This window comes from Lampris incognitus, chromosome 1, assembly GCF_029633865.1.
Source record: "Lampris incognitus isolate fLamInc1 chromosome 1, fLamInc1.hap2, whole genome shotgun sequence".
Classification (NCBI taxonomy): Eukaryota; Metazoa; Chordata; class Actinopteri; order Lampriformes; family Lampridae; genus Lampris; species Lampris incognitus.
The window spans coordinates 141,891,221-141,917,723 of record NC_079211.1 but is presented as its reverse complement, the minus strand read 5'-3'; the positions used below and the strand labels follow the sequence as shown (position 1 = coordinate 141,917,723).

The window sequence follows — 26,503 nt, the reverse complement described above, 5'->3', positions numbered from 1 at the left end:
TCATACTGAAGACATAAAACAGCATCGGAGTGAAAGCTCTGAATCAACACACACAGTGCAACTGCTCAGTATGTGGTGATGGTTAGGGTCTCCAAGACCATCACTCTGAAAAACACAAGTTGCTAGACGCCATGATAACAAATAACACAGCAGTCCTTATATATAAATATAAACGCAGACAGGTGACAAATGAATTGACCCCTACAGTGAGGGGGTGCGGGGTCTCTGTTATGCTGTGTGTGTGTGTGTGGGGGGGGCATTTTCCTGGCATGGTTTGGGTCCACTTGTCCCCTTAGAGGGAAGTGTCACTGCAAATCAATACAAAGTTACTCTGAGTGATCACCTTTATGCTGTGATGAAACGTCCCTGTCCTGATGGGGAGTGGTCTCTCCCAGGATGACAATGCCCCCCCCATCCACAGGGCACGAGGGGGGTCACTGAATGGTTACTCACTACGACACTTTGCTGGTTTTGCCTTTGTCACCCGTCTGTGTGTGTGTGTGTGTGTGTGTGTGTGTGTGTGTGTGTGTATGAATTTTTCACCATATGCATGGCTGAACCCGACAGTTATAGAATAGGAATATATAATGCACGTGTATTAGTTCACCTTGGGGTTAGCTTGCAAGGGGTAAATTCCCAAATTTGCATTAGGCTGATGAAACCCAATCAAGACGTTTTGAAACCTGAGCAACACCCAAGTTCAAGTTGTTTCCCACAAGATGAACTGCACAGGGGACATGAAACGCTCCTCTTTTATGAGTTTGCATGACACTGCTGGTGATATCAAGATGTTTATCGACTTTATTTCACCAAGACTCCACACTGCCTTCAGGGAGCGAGACCGAGCCCGGTCCTCGGCGGCTCACTAAACAGCGTTTCGTAGGTTCGAAACCCTCTCTGCAGGATCCCCCCCGTGGCAGGAAGTATGTCGGCTCCACACGCAGGCCCGCTTCCTGCGGTGGTAAAACACGGGCACGGCTGATAAGAACACACCGCCACGTGTCGCTTACCGGAAGCGGCGTGACTCACGAGACCTCGTGATTTACAGTAAACGCTGAACGCACAGCGGGGAGAAGGCAGCCCAAACCCCTGGCGGACGAAAAATACACTGCAGAAACCGGGGGGTGGGAGGGGGGGCTGAGCGATGTTCCACGGGGGGTTTTCCAAGAAAATACTTTATTCACAAAAGTAAAACACCGTGAACATGCGTGTGTTTGTGTGATGAGAGCTGCAGAGAAGCGACGCGCCGGCTTGAAGTAATGGTCGTATTGACCCCGTATCGACCCTCCGCGCGCCGGACGGGCGAGCATTACAACGCATTGACCAAACCATGAATCAGCCGCTACAGCGCCGCTATTGACAAGGGGCCCTTTAAGCCCTCCGCTCGGACACGTGCGTTATTGATCCTGCACAATACTTTGGGGACGCGTGTTTTTCGCACGAGCCTCTCCGCGTCTCCGCGACCAGGCCCGTTACACGAGCATGCCCGCGAGCCCAGCTCCGCACAGATATTTGGGGACTGGTGCGCAAACACCGTGCTTTGTGGCAAAGGTGTGTGGGGGCATCTTGCAAAGCCTCAAGAAGATTTTGAAAAAAAAAATACCGATTAACAAGTCTTTTAATTGTTCATTATTAAAACCACATCCAAAATTAAGACCGGCCAATCACTTACGCACTTACACAAACGCACAATCCACATTTGGTGCTACGGATCAAGAAATACACAACTACGGAATCAATCTAGCGCGTGTGGGTGGCGCGGCGGTCTATTCCGTTGCCTAGCAACACGGGGATCGCTGGTTCGAATCCCCGTGTTACCTCTGGCTGGCTCGGGCGTCCCTACAGACACAAGTGGTCGTGTCTTTTGGGTGGGAAGCCAGATGTGGATGTGGGTATGTGTCCTGGTCGCTGCACTAGCGCCTCCTCTGGTCGGGGCGCCTGTTCAGCAGGGGAGGGGGAACTGGGGGGATAGCGTGATCCTTCCACGTGCTACCCCACCCCCACCCCCGGTGAAACTCCTCACTGTGTCAGGTGAAAAGCAGCGACTGGCGACTCCACATGTACCGGTGGAGGCATGTGGTAGTCTGCAGCCCTCCCCGGATCGGCAGAGGGGGGTGGAGCAGCGACCAGGACGGCTCGGAAGAGTGAGGTAATTAGCTGGATACAATTGGGGAGGGGAGGGGGCAAAAAAAATCCCTCTTCTAGCACCATTCACATGTTGAGTGGTGTGTCAGTGTTTATGTATGTGCCTTTATCAGTGTGTGTGTGTGTGCGCACACTCTGAAATCAGGCGGTACAGTAAGTCAATAACAACCGTCCGCATTCCGGTGTGACAGTGGCGTGGTAAACATGTTGACGGTCCTTTGGCAAAGACACGACGCGGAACCAGCCAAAGCAGAAGGGGGGGGGGGCGTGTCGGTGGAACTCGCCGTGCGGTGCAGAGGCGAAGACAAAATTCGACTGTCAGTACACCTTGTAGGGTAAAAAGTGTTATTAAAGAGAATCAACAACTGACTGGTTACAGCTCGTAGAATAATGCACTTGTTATAAACAGTATAAAGTAGTTACCACATGCTACATAGAAAACGGCGTGTGTTACAACACCCGGGAAATGGTCTTTGTACTTATATCACATGAAGTCAAGGTGGGCGAGACTCTACACTTCTGTTTCATGACCGTCAGTCTAGTGATGTGGCAATAATATGAGGTTATAAAGTATTTGTGGTTGTTTAGCGATAACATTAGTGGTCTAATTGCTCCAGAAACACTTGTCGACAACCCCTTCCACAGCTTTACAGATGCCAGAAACAGCTGGTTGACATCTATACAAGCCTAATTCAACACACAGTCTTAATTTCACTGCAGCCAAGACATCACGAGCTGTGAGTAGGTGGCGAAAACTATAAAAGATGGCGCGTGTGTGTGTGTGTGTGTGGGAGATCCCTTTTAGAGCGAGTGTGGGTTCGTGTGAGGTTGGTCGACAAACTGAGATAGCAGCATTCCTGTGTCCTCTTTACCCGCCGTGTACAAATCTCATATTGACAGTGTTCTTAGAATAAATAACTGAATAAAAACAGCCAAATAAAGATAATAACATCGAGCAAGCATGTCGGCAGGAGTGATGCTCATTATTTACTGGTGCACCCGCGCTGCTTTAAGATTGGTTTACACTTCTTACTCAAGTGTATACGTGACTGCATGCATGTACGTGGGTGGGTGTGTGCGCAACTTGACGTCTTTCCATCGACTTACCCGACAGACATGCACAATCATATTCACACGGGTCCTGGGCAAGAGCTAACTCACAGTTACAAACCATTTGGTCACATTTACGGAGCAGTTTTTTGCAATGGAGCTGGAAACAGAAGTCGCCGACTGCAAGAAGGGAGTCCCGGCATCCTCTCCGGCGCCACTGAGTCATCAGAGGACTGAAGATCTGTGGCCGAGAGGAAGATCGGGAAAATTGTCTGTCAAAAAAAAAAAAATCCATATTGCCGGTGATGATCAAACTTGTGATGATGTCAACCCCAGCCGCGGGAATCAATGGGTTGCAGGATGATCTGATGTTGGACACCGGCGATGTGTGGGGGGGGTGAAGGTGGCATTCAGTTAGGCCCCGAGGCTGGACGAGGTGAGGATGCGGTGCTTAGCGATCGTGTCGTGGACCCTCTCTTATCGATACTGTGGTGTGGCAGGTCCTCCAAAGGACAACAAACCTGGACGGTAAAGGAAAACGTTCATGTTTACAGGACACTGACATTGTATTGGTACTGTCACAGAGTAAATACCAAGCTGTGCTCTAACGGGGAACCATAGACCCGTCAGAAGAAAACCCATTATTCAACAGATCATTAAACAATCCACACGTCCATTATCCAAACCGTCTATCCTGCTCTCAGGGTCACGGGGACGCTGGAGCCTATCCCAGCAGTCATTACACAAGGAAAAAATAAATTCTGTCCCACTACGGAGGTAAACCATTATTCTGAAAGCTATTTCTCTTTAAATGTTGCTGAACACTGACACCTGCACAAAAAAACACTCCTATGATAAAAAATAACAGCTCCCTTCTGTGTCGTTGACTGAGATGTTATGTCTGTTGACTGAGATGTTATGTCTGTTGACTGAGATGTTATGTCTGTTGACTGAGATATTATGAGATGTTATGTCATACCATCTCACAAAATAATGACCACGCCATTACTCTTTTACATCTCCAATGACATCTCTGGCTACAGAAGTGCCACTGCAATAGTTCTGAAAACCAACAAGTCACGTTAACTAACCTTTTCCCAATGTTTCCTTTAAATTCATATTCATTATTACTTCCCATTTTCAACAGTTAGAAGTAGCAAAATGCTAATTTTGACAACATGCATCGCTCCTCTGAAGTTAACAGCTCTCTTGCGGTGACCATTTGGCTGCAATGACCCGTGTCAATGACACTAAACTAAAATTTCAATGACGTCTCCGCGGGAATAACATTTCTTAGACATCCTGAAGAGGCCAATACACACACGGAGGGAGCTATGGGACACTGAATCACTTCTTCAAAGCAAACCCAACTAAATTTGTAAAGCCCTTTGACACCTCTGTGTGTCCCTCCAATACATACATTTCATCATACATTTCAGGGATGCTCATGAAAAAATTGCACAGCCTTTGAAAAAGCCATTTCAATGGCAGCAAAACAAAATCACTGCCGTAAAAATGCCAATACTCTGGCCCAGCACAATATATGTCTCTCCGGCCGACCGGCCGTCTGCTAATTAATGGAGAGCAGGGCCAGCGTTGCACTCGGTGTAGCCACAGTGACAGAGGAGAGGATCCGATAGACATAGATCAGAGAAAAGTGCTGATGACCGCTGGTCCAACCACATTATGCACGAAGGAAACCGGCTGTGTCCTGGAAATATTTCATCGTAGCAGATATCTCCAACCCGCTGGGCCAGCCTTGGTTATGACACTCCGGGGACTAGACCCACGAAGCCGAGCGAGATTACTGTGATCATTCTGGCGCTACGGTCCCACTGGAATCCATGAACACCGAGAGACACATTCACACTTGCACACACACACACGTGCGCGAAAACACACAAACTCACTTATTGAGCAGTGCAAAGATACACTTTCAGAAGTGTATCTTTGCAGAAGTCGGCGACTTCTGTTTCCTACGGGAACATACTCTTACCTTCTAAAGGGATCCCTGTCAGTGGTGATTTGTCTTAAGTGTGAAGAACAAGAAAACAGGCTGTAGGAAAAACAGAAGGGAATACACCCAAGTTAGATCAGTTTACTGTACAGCTGTTGTTTGTTAGCCCACTGCTGTTACCCAAAATGTTACCTTATGGTCTCCCATGCAGACATTAGGACCCAGTGTGTTATAAACCACGCTCCTCTCAGCGTCCTCCCTCTGCAAAGAAAAGCAAACTTCCTTTTTTATAGCCGGTAGACAGCTGAAGGAGTTTGAAGTGGTTAAAATGCAACAAAAAAAACAAAACAGCAGGAACTGACTCTATGGATGAACTCTTGGGCAGCATGTGACATGAGGATACGGTCACACCAGGAAGGACAGCGTGTGTTCATGTACTGGGTAGGCTTGGTGTACTCCTCGCTGTAGGGGTAACTGATGTAAGGAGACAAGAGTTTGGGGGAGAGGGAGAGAGAGAGATGAGTGTAGGGGTCTACACACGGCGGTTTTAAAGCCAGTAGCTCGGCTTGGACGCTTACCTGGGTGGGAAAAGGATTTGCTCTTCTCTAACCACATCATGAAAGGCCGTGACTTCTTTGTCGTATTTCAAAAGCTGGGGGGAGGTGGGTAGAAAAGACGTTTCTTATTAGAACGACAGGATATCTTTAAAGGACATGTTCCCGTTTTGTCAACCCAGACCACATTAAAACGTTGCCGGGTATCATTTAGAACAGCACAGACGAAAACCTCGCCGGTTGCTCCGGTATTATGAGGCTTATCACTTCGCTGCATCTCCTCAGCGGGCTGCAGCACAGCTCGATGAGGCGGTCGCCTGAGCCTTCAAAAGCCATGACATACCTCCTCTTCAAAAACAGGAAGCTCACAGCACAACGGACAGGTCTAAATATGCTCTGTTGACAAAATAGTCACCGAACATACTTTCCCATCTAATCGAAAGGACTTTATTCTTCACTTCTGCAAATCTGTTTTCCCTGCGGCCTCCACACCGCGGCTGTAGCTACCACCAGGACTTCGGCCCTCAAAAGGGCCAAGTTTATAAATGGTTGGGGTGTATTTTATCACCTACAAAATGTAATTACATTACATTAGTCATTTAGCTGACGCTTTTGTCCAAAGCAACTTACAATAAGTGCATTTAAGGTAAGAAAGCAGGAGAACTACTAGTCATCAGAGGTCATTCCAAATCAAATTCCAACTCAAATTCCAAATCCAAATTCCAAATAATTCCAAAATAATTCCAAATCCAAATCATATTTTGCTCCCGTTCAAAATGTATTCCGAGTAAAGTCAAAATAAATCAAGATACATTTGACTGTACGGCGAGTTTTCATCATTCGTTGTGTTTGAATGCTCAAACGGTCGCCTCACTGGACTGTCCTGACGCCCGGTGAGAAGATTCAGCAAAGCGGTGTGTTTCATCGACCCTGGAGTGACCAAGTAAATGTCTGTACGATGATTCTAAATAAGTCCCGATAACGTTTTAATGGGGTCTGGGTAAAAAAAAATCCAATAAATTCCCAAGCTAAACAAACAAAAATCACTGTCCAAGGGAACAAACGCCAGCCAGACTGTCGGAACTGCCGGTCTGCATGGGCCTGCCCCGCTTCCACGTCCTGTCAGACGTGGAATATCAAAGGAGCTTTCAAAACTTCCGGTGGTTATTTAACAAGTACTATCACGCCGATCAAATTGCACAAGATTAAAAGTTAATCGGGTTTTATCTACTGCCGCAGCCCAGCGGTCTCTATAATGTGGGTCAATGTCGGAGCAGAGACTCTCAGAGGTTACTGTAGCTGATATCATTCGAGCAGGGGAAAGGTCAGGTTATGTTCTTACTGCTTTGCCATTGTCCTCCCTGAAGACAGCCTGGTGCAGGTAGGCAAACAGCTTGGCTTCAATATGGAGCAGAACCTGCGGCGTGGAAAAAACCAGGCGGTAAACAAACAGTAGAGGGGTTGTTTACTTGGCGGTAAGGCTGCTGAAATCACCTTGTGGTCGTTGTCCTTCGCCTCGCAGATGATTTTCTCCACTTCGTTACTGCTGTCCTTCTTCACAGTCTGCACGTCTGCTGAAGTGGATAGGTACTGTTCACACACACACACACACACACACACACACACACACACACACACAGTGAGACTATTACAACAGACAATTTTACACGGATATTATTTTGACTGACCAAGCGCACACACACTCACAAAGACGATGACTACATAGTATCAAACAAATGCATACACGCACACTGGAAGCAAATATTTTCAACAATTCCTATATTCACTGTCAAACAACCAACGGACTACACACCCTGATGATACTAACCTGCACACAAAAACCGTGCACAGATCACGGCCTACCTGGACTAGACTGAGCGTATCCAAACGGAAGTTAAAGTCTCCGAACAGGAAGAAGGGGAGAGGGGTGTTGCTGCTGTCCGATATCCTGGAAAGACCATAAAACTGGTATGAGCCGCAGCTCCGCGTTGGGATCGTCTCCTCTCAGACCATCCCTCAGTACATTTATACACACATTATCCAGACGTTTGGGTACAACTCCGGGGCAGAAAAGTATTCTATCTACGAGTCGGTTTGAGCTCACTCCGATACGCTTTTTCACAAGAGCCGTGATAGGCCTGTACCCCCGCTGAACAGAAACCTGACCTAGGTGACATAATTAAGGACATTTGCCCGGATACCGGGGCAGGTTTACAGCTTATGCGTGTCCATATAATATCCAGAACCTTCTGTGGATTCATACGCGGATAAGTCACGGGGAAATCAAGATACATACAAACAGCTTATTCCGAATACAGCTCTGTTATACAAGATATTGACCACAGTATCTGCCTGTATGTAAAATCTGACACGGATCAATATCTTGATTGTTCAGCGATGACGTGCACAGGTGGAAAGCTGACCGGTTGATGACGTATCTGAGTGCCTTTGCGCGGTTAGCCGAGTAGATGGAGGGACTGGAGTTGCAGGCAATGAGGTTGGAGGCATCGTGGAACAAGTGGACGTTCACCAGGTCCAGACCTCTACGAAGAGCACACCACATATACAAGCACGCACACAGACACACAAACAATATGGTGATATGTGACAGACCAAGTAAAAAACAGGGGGCATGCTAACAACAGTAAAACCTGCTGTACGGTGCGATGTGTGTGTGTGTGTGTGTGTGTGCACGTGTGCACGCATGTGCCTGTGCTTGCGCTCGGAGGTGTGTCCACGTATGAAGCGCTTCCTTCTTATCGGTGGGTGCACCTTCTGGTAGAGCTTGCCAGTAAACAAGCCCATTTGTCTTCCGTGCCGAGCGCTCGCTCCTTTTCTCCGGCTGTCACCACAAAACAATTAATGTGCATCCAACACACAAGCTGTGTTGATTCATCTTGTGACACGCGGGTTCGAGGCTGTTCTTTTTTTTCCCTTACACCCCCCCCCCCAGGCAACAACGCAGGGCGAACAAATAGTGACTATGGGGACTGAGAAAACATAAGGTGTTTGCTAGACCGGCCTCGGTGGGAGCTACTACAGACACGGTGAATAATTGTCTGTCGTTTTTTTTTTTTTGTTCCAGCGCTGCAGGGAAATACCCAGAGGGAACGGGACAGGGCTGTCCGCGGCCGGGATTCTCCGACCTTCTGGCTGCAGCCTCATTGATTACCAGACGGCCGTCCCGTCTCGGCCGGGTTAACATGTGAAGTGTGAGAACCGTGGGGTACCCAAAGTCTTCCGGCGACTGGGTTTGAAAGACTCGCTGGGAGGACGGACTTACAGCCCTTTTGTTTCACGTCCCCCGGAAACGACACAGGAGGACAAACAGTGATTATGGCACTGGGAAAACACCAGGTGTTTGCTCAACTAACATTACCTTCAGCCAGCGGGCAACGGTGAGAAATTTTAGGTGAGCGCTCCCAACATCTCGAGTAGGGGCGATGAAACGCTCATTTGATTTCGGGGATGTTCCGAGTCCGGTCTCCCCCCCCCCCCCCTTAATTTAGTCAATTCAAAACGTGCAGCATTTATTCAATCGTCATAAACAACACTTGTACGATTTTTAACGTCATGTTTAAGGAATTCTGGGGGCTCTCGGTTGAAAGCAAACATTAAAACGCAGCTCATCGGGGCGTCCGGGTAGCGTAGCGGTCTAGTCCGTTGCCTGCCAACACGGGGACCGCCGGTTCGAATCCCCGCGTTACCTCCGGTTTGGTCGGGCGTCCCTACACACACAATTGGCCGTGAAGCCGGATGTGGGTATGTGCCCTGATCGCTGCACTAGCGCCTTCTCTGTTCGGTCGGGGCGCCTGTTTTGGAGGGGAGGGGAGGGGGGGGCAATAGTGTGATCCTCCCACACGCTACATCCCCCTGGTGAAACTCACTGTCAGGTGAAAAGAAGCGGCTGGCGACTCCAACATGTATCGGAGGAGGCATGTGGTAGTCTGCAGCCCTCCCCGGACCGTCAGAGGGGGTGGAGCGGCGACCGGGACGGCTTGGAAGAGTGGGGTAATTGGACGGGTACAACTGGGGAGAAAAAGGGGGGGGGGATCCGGGGGAAAAAAATACAAGTTTATCTATTTGTGCCAAACAAAATACACTCAATCCACCCGAATGCTCCACTCCGCTTGTTCTGCCGAGACTTTCACCCAAAACCCTCGTTAGTCAACTATCTGACCTACGGCAAGTCTGAATCGTGCAGCTTCGGTGGTCTCACTATCAAGTGTTGAAAGCAATGGCTGGCACAGAATACGTACTGGTTGTGGATGATCCACCGTGTCCTCATGAAGCCCTTTCTGGACCACTTAAACTGCAAGAGACCACACAGAGATGGAAATGAGTCACAAAACAACAGCGATCTGTGTCAGCGGAGGGCCAAACCGGTGTAGTTATTGATTTTCGTGGAGATAATCTGTCTGATCTCTCTTGTCAGAATAGGCACACAACCCCTCCAACCCCAGTAGACTCATTTGTCCCTATATCTCCTTCTGGCCCACTCAAACCCCCCACCCCTACCCCATCCCCCCACCCCCCCCCCCCACACACACATATACTCACGTCAGGCCAGAAATTCTTTGGGAATTTTTCTTTCTCCGCTGTGGTTACTCTGTCCAGGGAGCCCACATACTTGTTCTTCCCTGACACTGCCTTAAAATCCTTAACTGCGAGGAGCAGAGAGAGAGGGGGGGGGGAGAGAGAGGGGGGGGGAGAACGAGAAGGGCGTGAGGGGTAAAAGAGTGAGAAAACATGCAAACAGCAATCAATAAACTGGTGTTAACCTCATCAGAGTGGCATACCTGATGAGAGGATCTATAAGCAAGCCATCAGACCGCGTTTGGCGAGCACCAATCGGCCCGGGCCACACAGAAAGTGGCAGGCCCAGGATGTTTATGGTCCTTCCATAAGCTTTTCCGCGGAGCTTTTTCATGTCTAACGTGACCGGACTATGCAACAGGAAGATAACGGCGCCGCTTTAAATTCAGTTTCCTTGCAAATGTCGAGCGAAAAGGGGGGGGGGGGGCGACCGATCAATCTGCGATTTTCAACAAAATGAGTCATGCCTGATATCAAAAAACCGTAAACGGGGATCTTGTCAATGATATGCAACATCGCTCAGTCGTGTAAGCAATGAACGGAAATAATGAGACAGGATGCAAGGGGAGTGGTTGGTTCGTGTTATGAAAACATTGTCTATATTTAATGCAAAAAATTGCTCTGATCTGTCACGAGGCCACAAAACTCGTGTCATTATGTTTCGGTATTCACAGTCAATGGAAATGGCACACAAGTCAGGAGGAGATTACTTTACCGGTGAAATCATACTGATAGATGTTTTTCAGTGCCTTGTGGATGAAGTACATGCTTCCCAAAGCCTGCGGAGAGAAAGAAGGAGCGGAAATATTACAATAACTTAATCCCAAGGAAGAGACAATGACCTTATAACATGAAAAATGATAACGTGTAATCTTCCATCCATCCATTATCCAAGCCGCTTATCGCCATTGGGGTCGCGGGACACTGGAGCCTATCCCAGCAGTCACTGGGCAGCAGGCGGAGAGACACCCGGGACAGGCCGCCAGTCCATCACAGGGCCGACACACACACACACATTCACACCTAGGGACAATTTAGTACGGCCGATTCACCTGACCGACATGTCTTTGGACTGCGGGAGGCCACCAGAGCACCTGGAGGAAACCCAGACAGACACGGGGGAGAACACGCAAACTCCACACAAGAGGACGACCCCCCACGGTTGGACTACCCAGGGGCTCGAACCCAGAAACCTCTTTGCTGTGAGGCGACCGCACTAACCACTGCGCCACTGTGCCGCCCCTTTATTAACCCCCTTGGGGAAATTCAGTCACCTCAAATGAACCCATCCTAGCTGTGAGCTGTGCAGCTAATCCTGCAATAATCTTGCAGCAGTACTGCTTGTTTTACTTAAAGTTTCACTTTTATTTCTGTTTGATTCTCACAGCTTGCCGATTGCCTCTGAAAGCGAAAATCTGCCGTGAAATCCGAAGGTCTAAATCCAATAGCTTTGCAAAAAAATTTAAAAAAATCTTTATTTGCGTACAATTGCTGCAAAGGGCAGCTGCTAAAAGAACAGCCCCGGTACTGGAGTTAAGCAAACAGAGCATGAACACAACTCCCCCGTCCCCGACATAAATGAAAGTTAAAAACTAGAGACATACAAAGAGCACATAAACGCCCAACCAACACACACACACACACACACACATGCACAGACAGTATCACACACACTTTAGCACCCAATCATCCCTGACGTGGGCTGACAATTTTTAATGTACTAACCGCCTGCTCCACTGATCTGATTAATCATGCCCCGGGAGATCAATAAAGACAGAAAATTAAAACAATTTAAAAGGTATTAAGCAGTAGGCCCCCTGTCTGCCAGCGCCACGGCTGTGACGGGGGGGGGGGGGGGGCAAAGAAAAATCAGCCAACACCCGAAGGGTCTGGGGCGTGACGGCCCGCTTTGCACCCAACCAGCCCCAGCATGAGAGATCTCTCCCTGAAGAGACCATTCATCTTCACTGCCAAAGCCATCCTCATTTCATGGGATGGAGAAGAGTCCCCGTGGCTGGGCCCTGTGACCAGAAATGAGTGACTGACGAGTTTTGTTTTTTTTTGGGGGGGGGGGGGGGGGTTCCTTGTATTTAACTCTAAAAAACAAACACCCAGCTATAGACTGTTCCTACATAAGAAGTGAAGATTTTTTTCTCTATGCCATGAGGAAAACTAAATAAATAAATGGATAGATAATAAAAAAAACATATATATATATATACACACACACACACACACACACACACACATATATATATATATATATATATATATATATATATATATGATGCACAGTGAGGCACCCATTCACAAATACTAATGCAAATGCATGCACGCACACACACTCACATTCACACACACTCACACACACACACACACACACACACACACACACACACGCACACACACAAGTGCTCCGGTGCAGATAGTTATTCTCCTCCACATACTCTGCCAAACACCCATCTTCATCAATCAGGTTTGTGCACAGTTTAATAAAAAAATATTGACTTACAAGTGATTTTTTATCAAAACACCATTTGTACCAAGAATGCATGCAAGTCTGCCCCCCTCTGCTTCTGCAGCCCCTCTGAAAGCAGCTCCCCCCCCCCCCAAACTCTCTCTTGGCCATATAACTGATGATCCGAAGCCAGGGGGAAACAAATTGAAAATCAATGCAGGTGGCACCAACGAAATGAGAATGAGGCATGGGGAGAGTGCAACCCTCTCAGGGCAAGGAATGGAGGGTGCAACCGCTCCGGCACGGGGGGAACGCAGTCCTAGCTGTCTGCCGACCCCCCTCACACTTTATTTATCGTGTACAAATGGGCGGGGATCAATAGTTTTAATCTAGAGTTAAATGTATTGACTTTGCCCTGTCTCCTCCACACCTGGCCATTGACTTTCCCCTTTACTTCACACACCTCGGCCTAAAGACACAACCATTGACCCCTACTGTCACAAGTCCAGTCTGTGGGCATCACCTGGGAGGAGTAAGGGTTAATAGTTTGAGAAATACTCAGCCACCTTCTTCACTTAGGGGATGTGCCCTACCAAGACAGAGTTTGAGCCCCGGCATTCACCGGTCAGCCTGTTATGAACAATGCTCACAAGTAACCCAGCTGACACAGCTCGTATCTGCTGTGGCATAAAACTGGAGATTGGTTCTGGTATAAGAAGTCATTGAGAGGAGGTGGGAGTCCAGAGTCGGCTGTCACGACCGGTGCAGAGATTGAGGCAGTGCTTATAACACGAGTGGACTACCGGCAACTCCATAATAGCAGTTTCGTCTAACTGAAACACACACACACACACACGCTCAGACTAAAGCTTTAAAGGAGACTGGGAGTTAAAGGATAGATGAGGATACGAGACCTGAGTAGTGCCAAGAATATCTTTATAAACCTCCTTTTAAACACCTCACCACTGTTGGTGCCCACACCAGGTAACTATGAGTATTGCAGCACACTGTATCCTACTAGATCTTTAAGATCAATGTGACTGGCATGAAGGTTGGGGCTTTACTTGTGCACGTTTGTTTTCTGTAGTAGGCTTACAGCTGCACACAGGACAAACCTAAAAACCTTCTGCAAAATAAATGATGCATCCCACTGCAGCCCACACTTTGAGCTATAAGTCAACATATATGAAAAATATTAACAGAATATTCAAAGAGATTAGGGCAAGATCCCATTGTTCCTCTGTTTCACAGTTGTTCGACAATGGCTGTCAAAAGTCAGCAATGAGCCTGAACCGGTTGTTAACGCCCAAACCCTGAATCCTTTAGTGGTAAAATTAGAAAAAATGTACAAACATGCAGAATTTAAATCTAGAGCTCTTCAGATTACTGTAGAGATGGACAAACAAAGCATTTGGTGTTTTTAAAGACATTGGGAAGAGCACGTGGCGTGACTGTGACACATGAATCCTAAACTGGGTCTTCGAGGAGCACAAAGGTATGGATTTATATAATTTTCTCTTAATATTTTCTTTAAAGCAAGAGGCTAACCAGATAATTTACTGGTAGGCTTTATGTGTTGGGAAGATGGTGAGAAGGGGAAAATGGTGAGAACCTGATCCGTGCCACGACCAAATTGGCTGGAATGGGAGATGACAATAATGAAAATCACAAACTCTCATTCACCCCGGCTTTCTGTTGCTCCTTGTGCAGAACTCATGTTCGTAAGGCAGCAGCAACTAATGCACACTAGAGGGTTTGGATTTTATTTTAGACGTTTTAAGCAGATTATCCAACAGCTAGAAGGTGCATTAGACCAAGACGAACCACTAGCATGGAGGAGGGCTCCATCTAGTGGTAGAAGAGGCGAACAGCCCGGCTAGGGAACGGCTTTCCTTTTGCTCTCACCGTGAAGCTGTCCTCCGCTTTGAACTGGTTGTCCACATAAATGCAGGCTCTGTCAAATTCTCTCATTTCTTCACTTGACTCAATGCTCCTGCACACAAGGAAACACGTGTATTAGGAAATGCATGTGAACGGCGAAATCTGATGGTTTAAAACTAAGATACAAGCGACGAAAAACATGAGAATGGTGTTTGGTTTTTTTTTCTCTCCAAATAGCCATCTAGTGTGTTGTGGGACTACTTTATTGTTCGCATTAATACAGTGGCCTATAAAGCCCACGTTGCCGCTAGAGGGCACTCAGTGTAGTGACAGCGCCTCTGATTGTAGTGTACCCATGTACCAGTCGTTCTCTGTTAAACCAGTAAACTTATATCTTGCCTCCTCGTGATACTGCAACCTACTATACATCTAGCAGGCCTAAACAACAACTTTGTGTGTTTTGGTGGCCGTCCCAGCTAAAATTGATCTAACTAAAAAAAATAACAAAGCAACATCCATTTCTTATCACGAGGACTGGGGTTTAGTTAAGATGGACGGACCGCCTTCGGCACGCGCTAAATCTTTCAGAATAAACCCCAACATCTGGTCTTCATCCTACCAAAAGAAGCTTTCTGCGTGGCCCATGTTGACCGTGTAGTCCTTTCCTCCCACCTCCTGGAAATGCAGGGCAATGAACTGCGGCTTGTACTTGTGTACAGTCTGTTGTAAAACAAAAAAAACAAAAACAAAACAGAGGAATTAGGTCCCGCGGGAGCTCATCGTTTTTCAGTGCATTGAAGCCAATGCGGGGCTAGCCCCTATGTTCCCTCAGCCCTGCGGATTAGCTATCGGTTAAAGTTAAATCCCGTCGACACAGGCACTGTTTAGAAGAAAGAATCTGTCCAAATGAAAACGCAAAAACATGCTACTGTAAACTACTAATAAGACACGTTAGCCCCTAGCTAACGGGTCTGACGCTTTAGCCGAGCGGTTAACGATGTCGCCTTGTGGTGCAGTACACCCCGTATCGAATCCCGCACCGGGCAAGAAAATAACCGGTTACAATACTGTAGCGAATTCGGGGGACAACGCAACCACGGGAACTGCCGCGGCCGGGAAGCGAACCCGCACCGCAGGAGACGTCGCTAACCGCTCGACTAAAGGGTCAGACCCGCCAGCCAGCGGCCAGCGTGTCTTCTTATCCGCGCACGTTACACTACCGCCCTCCTTCGGGAAACGCGTCCCCGCGCTTAAGCATCTAGGCTCCTTCACGCCTCAGGGCACCTACGCTTCCGATGGCCTTACGGTCGGACCCATCCCACTTCTGACACCAATATAGCGAATTCGGGGGACAACGCAACCACAGGAACTGCCGCGGCCGGGAAGTGAACCCGTACCGCCCGCACCGCAGAAGACATCGCTAACCGCTCGACTAAAGGGTCAGACCCGCCAGCCAGCGGCCAACGTGTCTTCTTATCCACGCACGTTACACTACTCTACACAACGAACGCGTTGTGAAGAGCGTGCCAAACCAACAGGCGGTAACGTAGCTTAATGTACCAAAACATCAATCAAAGACGATCAAATTTCTCTCACACGTGTCTTGTAATAAACACTTTCACGTGTCAAAAAATCAATACCGAGATCCTATGAGTATGGACGTTAGCTAGCTTAAGCTTTTTCCTCTTTATGGACGCCCATTATTAATTCAGAACATTAGAAGAAATCTTTATGCACTTAAATTAGATTTTTTTTTTAAGGATGGGGGAGAGCTTTTAACAAGAGACGTCTGAGAGACATTTGGTGATCTTTGATAGTAGGTTTGGAACATTAACCCACGTTAAGCTTTTTCCTTATAATGGAGAGGAAAATGCTCAATGTTGGGATGACATCCATACTCCCTCCATCCATCCATACTGTGTGTTGTTGTTGTGTTATTCGTCTTAAGTACACCAAGAAACAGGGGTCAAAATTCATGTATGTGCAAACCTACTTGGCTGATAACCATGATTCTGACAGAATTTCAGTTTTGATTTTTTTTTTGACAGGTGGAAGTGTTTATGACAAGAAATGTATGAGAGAAATTTGTCCGTCTTTGGTTGAGGATTTGGTACATTAAGCCATGATAAGCTTTTTTTTCCACACTAAGAGAGTGGTAAAAATGGCGCCGTGCTAGTATCAAATCAGAAGTTGAGAAGTAGCAGCAACGTTTGGTCTTGCTGTGGAATACTGAGTAGCTGAGTGAAATGCGAGCCTCCTGCCAATGTAATATCGTCCCTGCCAGCAACTTGAGAGAGTGGACCAGCACAAGATAAATGTGTTTGGGTGCTTCAACAACACACATCACACGTAACTAAACATACTTCTAAGTGTATGTAAACCAGACAAACTGGGAAGATAAATCATACTCTGCCATAATGAACGGAAAAAAACGCAATGGTATGCTGTCTCTTACACTGTGTGCATAGCTTTAAGCATTTCAGCAATAGTTACAAAAAAGGCTGTGTCTACACAGGCTCACTGCTGACGACAAGCAAAGCCCAAACTTACCTTATAAAATTCTCGTAGCCATTCATTTTGAATTTCGCCCACCTGCAAAGTGACAAACACACCTTATTACTTCAAGAATGCTCCTTGCTATGACACTCAAGCATCAATCGTGAAATACTGAGAAACACAATCTGGTGAGCCTTTATCTCAACCTGCTGAGTACCCCAACATAATTCTGATAATGTCTATAGGGTATCACAAAAAACTTGAAAAAATATATTTCCATATCCCTCTGGCTGACACTTTAGAGTGCCAGTAGCCAAAAAAAAAGAACCTAAATAAGAAATCTATTGCCCCAATGGCAGTCAGTCAACTGATCAAAACTAGATTACCTTTGACCTTATGTGGCTTGTATATGATTGCTTTTGTAAAGTATGTGTTGTATTCTGGGTTTTTATGTATGTCCTTCTGCTGTTTTTATCTAGTGTGTCTGAGGAGAGACAAAAGGAAAAAAAATCCAGCCTTTATTGGACCATAAAGTTCCATTCCACTCTATTCTATATTAATGACTGTCTGTGTAAACTTTTTAGTACTCATTGCATTGTCAAATGTCACAAACCTCATCCATTCCCAGCTCCAAACAAACATTTTGATTACTGCCCTGCCATCATTTCTGCACACTAATGACAGAGGATGACTCTACTTGAGGTATAATCATCTACATAAGTGAAGCGTTACATTTTCTAATCCAACCACCCTTGAATTTAGCATTCACAAAAGTAGGTTTAGTCAAGTTAATTTGTGTAGCTCTGAATTTCATTTACAGTCTCAGTGAGTTTAATAATGCACGACCACTTGGCAGCACAGCATATAAAACATGCATAAGGAAAGTGGACAGATAAACTTTACACACCACTATAAGTCAGTCATGGTTGAAATTTACCAACTACGCCTATCCTGTTAGGTATATTTCCATTTACACCTTAGGCATTTAGCTGACATTGTAAACCAGAGTGACATGTAATGAATGCATATGGAGAACAAACTATAATTACTAACGGTATACATGACAAGGTGCTAATAGTAAAATCCCACACATAGTTACATCTTACTGACTGCGAGTGTTGTGAGAAATACCATTCCCAGCCATCAGGATGGTTTGGAGGCATTTGCTAAGTAAATTAGTGTCATAAAACAGTCTTGGCGTTTCAGATATCGTCCTAAAACATTGTATAGACAAAATCTCCACAATGCAGAAGTAGATTGTTATCTTTGAAATGGGTAAAATTTTATGTTATTTTTACATCACACATTTTGGTGCCACTTTACAATAAGACTACCCTTATAAAGGGTTTATAAATGGTTTATAATTAGGTTGTAAACACTTTTAAACAGTTATCATACATCAATGCAGGATCACTATTTGGCAAGATCAAGTTACTGCTGCACTTTTTATCTATTCTGTTAAATCTCATCTTGCTAGTTGCTAGCGAAGCAATGAGATCAGAGGCTTAACTACAGTTAATGTCGGCTCACTATTTGGCAAGCAACAGGTCCCTTGCTTTTTTTTAAATCTTAATCTGTTATAAGAGCTTATTGATGATTTATAAATGCTTCAAAACATAATTAGTAAACAAATTATAAAGCATTCATAAACCCTTTATAAGGGTAGTCTTATTGTTAAGTGGTACACAAATTTTGATATAAATCAGTGGTTTAACTGGTTTTGGTTTAGTGCCACTTGGGCCCCGTCCCAGTATGTGCCTTTGCAGTCTCCTACGCTTCAGTTGTGCATGTCTGCAAAGGACCGGGGATTTAAAGAGAGACTGACATGCCCCATCTGAACACATTTTTTAACATTGGGAGTTTGAATCACAGCCGAAAATAGGTGTGGTTTTAAGAATTCAAAGCTATTGGCTACTGTCTTCCTGGGTGGGTGGGGCTCGGTACTGCTCGTCACTTGTTATTTACAAAAAATGTCGGAGGGTGAGAGGGAGATCCTCTGCGAGGATTACAGTTTCGAAGAGGAGGATTCGGTGATACAAATAACTGTTAGATAGATGGATAGATAACAATACGTCGTAGCAAGATCGATAATAAAGTTTCAGCAAAATAGCACAAACTCGAGCCAAGTAGCTAGCAGGAAGGGGTGAAAGAACGGCTTTTCCATGGTTTTATAGCATCTCGCTACGCTACGGACACACCCTATATGCAAATTAACTGGTATTACGTATCCACCGGCACAATTTGACATTGGACACCATCTACAGTCAATCACAGATCTCTCTCGAGTGGCCGCAGATGCGCTGTTTTGGCCACGGAATTTCTCCGTGGTCACATTCCAACTCAGAACATAGCCTATCAATAAGACTTTTTAGATTTTCATGTCAGTATCACTTAAAGGATCCTTTTTCTCATTCTGAAAGTCTGGTCACAAGCGACCCTGGTGCACCCATCAGCGCAGGCCACATCAACTCCACAGCATACTCCTACTCAAAAACCCTACGGGAGGAAAACAATGCAATATCCATGCAATTTTGGATAAGGCTCAATTTCCAGAGAACAGCGCATTCTGGTTTTTATTATGTGAGAGTCAAGTATGTGCAATTGAGATTCAAACTCTTAATGATAGTGAGCCACAATCAGCAAGTCACAAACACTTTATTCACTGTGATTAAACTTTGAATCTTGCAAAGCTCAACCTATACTTTGTTCATTCATGGAACAAGCATTAGCATGGAGCAACTCTTGTCCATGCCATTCTTTAGCTAACATTACGTGATTTGGCCTGCCAGCTTTTATAAGTTAAATATTTGCTATCGTCTTTTCTCACTTAGGTTGCGCTTTGTTCACAACTTGCATATCCCCTCCAGTTTGATTTACCCTCAACTTGTCAATCAAAGGTCTGTTGTGAAAAAAATTAAACATGCCCGCATTTCTCTCGAGTGTGGCTAGATTCAGTGGACATGCAACTAAAAGCGTTGTGTCATTGGTTTATTGCGCATTCAAAGTGTTTTCCGTGTGATTTCTGACTGAATTAACGTCAGTGGATTCTGACGCTGCTACAAAAAAATGTTTCACTTATACTGCAGCAAGCTTTTTTTCTGACCGAGCATTACAAGTCCCATACTGTTGTCCGTGAAGTCGGCAAGTTGTCCTTGAGAAAAGCTGTGGCATTTGAACACGTCATATCCTTGAAGCTTGGGCATGCAGAGTCCTGTGGTTCCCACGGGACTAGAGGCTTTGCATAATGTATTTGCATGACGGTATGGTTGGGAAGGGCTAGGTCCACCACTGTGGCCTAAAGGGCAGCTCGTGCATTATTCTAGTGTCCAAAAAATGAAAGACAAAAAAAATGATATGTGTGTGCTTGAATATTTCATGCACAAAAATATCAGCCCTGTCAAACTGAATCTCATTTGTTGGGACAGAATAATTCAATTCTAACAAGGACCAAAAGGTATATAGTAAAACAAGGTTTTTTAGGGGGGAGTGGTATTCATAACTGCACACAGTGACATGCCGCATGCGTAAAGAAATTCCATCAACATCCCACTTGGAGACATGATGCTGCATGTTTGGCCATTCAAAAAGTCACAGTGACATTAGATTTGGAAAGTACATAACCTGCAAACCTCTGGTGTCCCTCATAATCGTGTGATGCCTGAAATCAAAATATGTTCTGTTTTTGTAACGTGCTTTCTTTCTTTTTTTTTCCTCAGACACAAACAATGCTTGCTGTTTAAAGTAGCAAGACCAGGCATGTTTGGCTTAGCATGCCTGACACTGTTCTACCATGCCCTTTGAGAGAGGCCTTGGTAAAAGCTGGCTCCATCCTCCGGATGCAGAAATGTGATTAAGTTTGGGCTTTTCCTTCAGTATTTCAAATTCAATGCAAAACTGGCTGAACTGTAATAACAGCGTAATAAGTTTGCCAATGAGCTGTTCCAATAACGATCTCACTTTTCATATTAAGTTTATTTTTTAAAGAACACAACTTGTTTGAATAAAATTAAACAACGTGAAAATGTCCTCCTTCTTTTTGAGGAGGCAAGCACAATATCTATCATTGCCGATTGTACTAGGCTGCATTAGCTACGTAGTAATGGCAAAGGTCTGTCAAATACACAAGTACTCTCCATCTCAAGCTTAAGATGGTGTAAACTAATTTTGTGTAACTTGACGAAGCAGGCGAAGCTCTTGCACGATTTTATACATTTTACAGGTCTTTAATATCAGCAAGAATATTGTCTTCAAGAATATGCTATACTTCTAACAGAGGTCAGCTTTCTCATTTGGGTAAAATTAGCCATCTTGGATGGGTCAAACTTGCCCGTAGGGGATAAAAGAGACTCAGGGAGTCAGTACTGTGAAGCAATTGGATTCGTACAGTGATGTACTGTAAGGTCTTGCCCTTATCCTGAAGACTGGGTGAATGTTTACAAGTGTTTGTTTATGTAAATCCGGGGGGCCCAAATAAGTAGAAAAGCTTTGGTCTCCTAGGGAAGATATTCATCTGTTTACAGATTTTTCCCACAATGGGATCCAACATGTCTTTACTGGTGCCAGCTATGGTGAGCGGAAACATGGTCCCGAGCCAAATTTCCATGAGTATATGCTCCCTCCTCCCCCCAACACAATGCCTGAAAGTTTCACGACTGCCGGGCTTCGTCCAAAAAAACTAGTTGAGAAACCTGGTGTTCATTTAGAAATGGGGCCCAAAGTCATTTCAAAAGCTCCGTTTACATCATAACCCGTGCCACTGTAAGTTTACTAATGTCAAAAACTCCACGATTTACAAGCCAAGTCACCGAGCTCCACACTGAGTAGACCCACATCTGATAAGGCCCCACATGACTTAGTCCAGGAAGGTGAAGAAAGTCCAAAAATGTGGCACGTGCCGCCAATTCAACTGTGATCACAAAACAGTGCTCCATTGTCATGTGGCGACGATTAAAGGAGCCGTGGGCTAAATGGAGATACCTATAGTATTGCGTTCTTGCGGCCGCTAGACTTGAACGCGCCTGTTGGGCAGCGCTGCAGCTTCTTACAGTCCAACTCCTGCTCGTAGCTTCCACGACCCCGTGTGCCAAAGACATCTGAAACTAAGAGGTCTGAGAGCGGCATTTAACAGTGTGGCCCCCTTAGGGACCCGCACTATAGAGCTCATCTATAAGTAGCGCCGCTAACGCAGGAATTAACCTCGCCAGTTCGGCCACCACTCACATGGCGCCAATCTGGTCAGTGTGATTTCAGTAAAGGAACTCAACTCTCTTGCCCCCCCCCGCCCCCCCACGTAAAGCTCATCAGCCGTCTGACTGGAACCGTTGGTTCACTGTTCTCACTATCTTGAGTGAATCCTGTGAGCGAAGTTGACTCATGTGGGGGGCTACCCCCCCTACCCCCCTACCCCCCATCCTCCGTTGCCATCATTTCGAAACGTTATCGTCAACAACAACAACGACGACGACAACGACACGGGCGAGGAGAGCGGTCGAGACGCGTGGGTTTACTTACGTTGTCAAACAGCGATCCGACGTTGGCGGTGACGAGCAACACATCGGTGTAGGTTTCCATAATAACCGCCGGCCTCCTCGCAGGAGCTCCGCACACACTCCCGTCTGTCACCCGATGACGCGAACGCGCGTGTGAGCGCGCGCGCGCGCGCGCGTCTAGGTCTTATATACTCTTCAAAGGCTTACCGGGGGAGGGCTGGTCCGCTCCCGGGGCCTTGCCGTGTGTACTAAGCCCCAAGTGTACACCAGGACGGCTCCCCGCCAAAAAAATAAATAAAAGGTATAAAATGAACTCAACACACCGGCCTTGTTATTTCTCGGTTACGCGTCTCGGCGCGGCGCGGCTGGTTCGCTGATGGCGGGTTGTCGTTTCACGGCGCGGGCATGTTGTGGCGCGGCGTTCACCTCCACCGTCGGCACGGCGGCGCTGGCGCGGATCTCCCCTGCGCCCTCATGGCGGTAATTGGACTACGGGCTCTAAGCGGACTTAACGCCTGGACCTTTACATCTGCCGCGCGAAGGAAACGCCGCGGAGCCAGCTAGGGCAGTTTATAGTCATGTTATGTTGTGAACCGGGAGCTCCGCCCCTCTGCCGTGCGAGTAAAAAGAAGAAAAAAAAAAGGGGGGGGGAAGCGCATCTTGACAGGTTTTATTACCAACTCTTCCTCGTTGCCAACGCGGCGTAATTGACTTTGTTGCTTGTCGCTCGAGTTCCACAGAAATGTTTATAGGAAGGAAAACGTACCCGCTTATTTTAGGTATCGCTGAATTAGACGCTGAACTTTTTCCTATATATATATATATATATATATATATATATATATATATAAACAGGCCAAGAAATTCCAGCTGAGGTGGGGGCATTGCACTCGAACCTGCAAATCCACATTTGTGGAATAATTGTTAAAATATGTGCCCACCGCCTTATCTTTACGACAGAACACCACTGCCCATTTATTATCACTTAAATTTGTTGGGGGGGGTTTCCTACGTAAAACGGACCTTGTCCTGCTTCAGTAACGCATAAAATCCCGACTTCCCAGCATTCCTGATGGCTATACAGTACAGATGGCACAAGTACCTAATCTCCAATCCTTAAAAACTGCAAAACAATAAATCCACCCAGTATTTCACAATAATGCTTTTTACATACTTTGCCCACTGTGCATAGGAGATTCCATATCTTAATGTGTTCGACAATATACTTCTTAAGAGGTGGTTGGGGTCTTGTCTGGAGCCCTGCTGACGCACAGGGCCGATAAAGTCTCTTCCCTTATCAACGCCCTCCCTATCACCATCCAGTTGCATCAGGGACGAACAGCAGAGGGTCATCTTAGATTTGCACCGCTTAGGTTTCACTTATACCAACATCCAAGTCTGTGAAGTGGCTGTTTGCATTCAGTGGTTCTGCAGGCCGCCCTCCCTTGTTTGCATTCAGTGGTTCTGCAGGCCGCCCTCCCCCGGCTTTGCCCGGGCCAAGGTGGGGATGGCCAAAGGCCCAACTGTGTCTCTCCATAGTACTGGTGGAGAGCTGCTCAACCATGGCACCATTTACACAACCAACCTTTTGAGGTTACTCCCTGCTTCCTCTTACTCTTCCTTTTAGGCATTGTGTGCTTTATCCACCCTTGTCAATAGGTCCATTGCGAAACAGCGTAGAGAAAGGTCACCCTGTCCAACCACAAGTTGGAAAAATAAAACCGCCTCAAAGGAAAAGCCCTCAGAAAAGGTGAGCAAGAGTTTGTCACAGCCGGGATTAACTTGTGTTTTGGAGGACGTCTAAGCAGAATGACATTCGCTGAAAGACGCCGAGGGAGGACAGACTGTTCCTGGATGTGTGTGGTCATTCAGATCAAATCAGAATATACAGAATGCCCTAAAGTGAGTTCTCCATGCCCACCCTGACTTTTGCTCTGGAGACTTTTGCGCCCACTGACTGATAAATTGAATACGAAGGCGCTGTGCCCACCAGGCTCAAAGTCCTGGGCTTCGAAGCAAAGGAACCCCTTGCACACATTAAACCTTTGTGAAGTTATTGTTATTTCTGGAGGTTGTTGAGTTCTACTTTGGCATCAACAGCTTTCCAGATATTTGCATTGGTGCTGGAGTTCTGAAGAACTGTTTGCCGAGTTATGAAGGGCTATCCATTCACAACTGTGCTAAATGAGTTTTTGACATCACTCCTACTTAGGAATTACACACTTAAAACCACGTCAAATATTGAAATTTTCATTCACGACGCAGTAATCCCCCGCAGACCTCAGGGTTAAGTGGCTTGGGTCTGATTATTGTGACTACTTACTCTTCAAGTAACCTAAGAGGGAAATCAATGCTTAAACTGTGTTGCACACTACACGGATTCCTCATAAGTAACTACTAGAGCCCGTTTTCAGTTGAATGTATGTATGTTGATGTCAGAAGTGGGATGGTTGAGACCGTGAGGCCATCGGAAGCACCAGCGCCCGGAGGCGTGAGGGAGTTGATATGCTGAAGCGCGGAGAGCAGGGATCCATCAAAGTCTGGTCTTCACAACACATGTTTGTGGAAGTGTATCATGGCAACAACAAAGGAGATTTCCGAGGACCTCAGAAAAAGCGTTGTTGATGCTCGTCAGGCTGGAAAAGGTTACAAAACCATCTCTAAGAGTCTGGACTCCACCCTTCCACAGGCAGACAGACTGTGTACAAATGGAGGAAATTCAAGACCATTGTTAGCCTCCCCAGGAGAGTGGTCGACCATCAAAGATCGCTCCAAGAGCAAGGCGTGTAATAGTCGGCCAGGTCACAAAGGAACCCAGGGTAACTTCTAAGCAACTAAAGGCCTCGCTCACATTGGCTAACCCAGCTATGGGTTAAATAGTGCCACTGCCTAGTGGATACCTCGGGAGAAGAATAGGCTACGGGAGTAAACCCCTACGGAAAATCAACGTCCACAGTGCTGGGTTTTTTTTCCCCCTTGCCCTTTTGTATCTGTTTGAGTGGGAGAGTACTGCTGGCGTTGTGTGTGGCTGCTGCTTCTCCCTCTCGTAACCCCCCCTTCCCATCCACCCCTGTATGTCTATGTTTATCTGTTGACTTGTTTCACAGCCGTTTATTGTAAAGTGACTTTGAGTGTTAGAAAAGCGCTATATAAGTTTAATATTATTATTATTATTGGATCATTTTCCTCAATAAATAAATGACCAAGTATAATATTTTTGTCTCATTTGTTTAATTGGGTTCTCTTTATCTACTTTTAGGACTTGTGTGAAAATCTGATGATGTTTTAGGTCGCATTTATGCAGAAATATAGAAAATTCTAAAAGCTTCACAAACTTTCAAGCGCCACTGAACAGAGAAGCACGGTGGCGCAGTGGTTAGCATGGTCACCTCACAGTCACAGCAAGAGGGTCCTGGGTTCGAGCGCCGGGGTGGTCCAACCTTGGGGGTTGTCCTCTGTGTGGCTTGCATGTTCTCCCCATGTCTGCATGGGTTTCCTCCAGGTGCTCGGCTTCCTTCCCACAGTCCAAAGACAAGTAGGTCAGGTGAATCGGCTGTACTAAATTGTCCCTAAGTGTAAATGTGTGTTTGTGTGTGTGTGTGTGTGTGTGTGTGTCGGCCCTGTGATGGCCTGCCGCCCAACGACTGCTGGGATAGGCTCCAGCATCCCCACAACCCTGAGAGCGGGATAAGTGGTTTGGATCTGACTGCTCTGCAAAAAAAAAGAATAAAAAAATCTTCTGTAGGAGCACTGATGCCTGGAAATAGAGAGCAGTGTCCTGAGAATTCACAGCTTGTCAAGTAAACGCACATCGACTAAAGGTTAGATGCAGCCAGCGTGGGGCATTATATAGAAATGACTCGAGTCTCCTTGATTC

The 26,503-nt window shown here is 46.3% G+C and overlaps 1 protein-coding gene across 1 annotated transcript; it reads right to left on the bottom strand.

The window, feature by feature from the left end:
• Positions 1 to 1,114: 1,114 nt before the first annotated feature.
• Positions 1,115 to 23,201, bottom strand: inpp5l (inositol polyphosphate-5-phosphatase L). Its single transcript, XM_056288943.1, has 16 exons — positions 22,649 to 23,201; positions 17,192 to 17,233; positions 15,261 to 15,361; positions 14,666 to 14,753; positions 11,018 to 11,081; positions 10,267 to 10,370; positions 9,966 to 10,018; positions 8,130 to 8,249; positions 7,570 to 7,654; positions 7,201 to 7,296; positions 7,049 to 7,123; positions 5,731 to 5,804; positions 5,515 to 5,626; positions 5,345 to 5,413; positions 5,192 to 5,251; positions 1,115 to 3,716 (listed from the first exon to the last, which is right to left on the bottom strand). Exons 1-15 carry the CDS (start codon positions 22,706 to 22,708, stop codon positions 5,210 to 5,212), a joined length of 1,185 nt encoding a protein of 394 aa, XP_056144918.1. The 5' UTR covers positions 22,709 to 23,201; the 3' UTR covers positions 1,115 to 3,716; positions 5,192 to 5,209.
• Between the last annotated feature and the right edge of the window lie 3,302 nt (positions 23,202 to 26,503).

Excerpts from the sequence above, each read along its gene's own strand:
- inpp5l (XM_056288943.1), bottom strand. The coding sequence starts at position 22,708 with ATGGAAACCTACACCGATGTGTTGCTCGTCACCGCCAACGTCGGATCG. Across the intron at positions 14,754-15,260 it reads CACGCAGAAAGCTTCTTTTG|GAGCATTGAGTCAAGTGAAG; the intron begins GTAGGATGAAGA and ends CCTTGTGTGCAG. Across the intron at positions 8,250-9,965 it reads CGGTGGATCATCCACAACCA|AGGTCTGGACCTGGTGAACG; the intron begins GTACGTATTCTG and ends TGCTCTTCGTAG.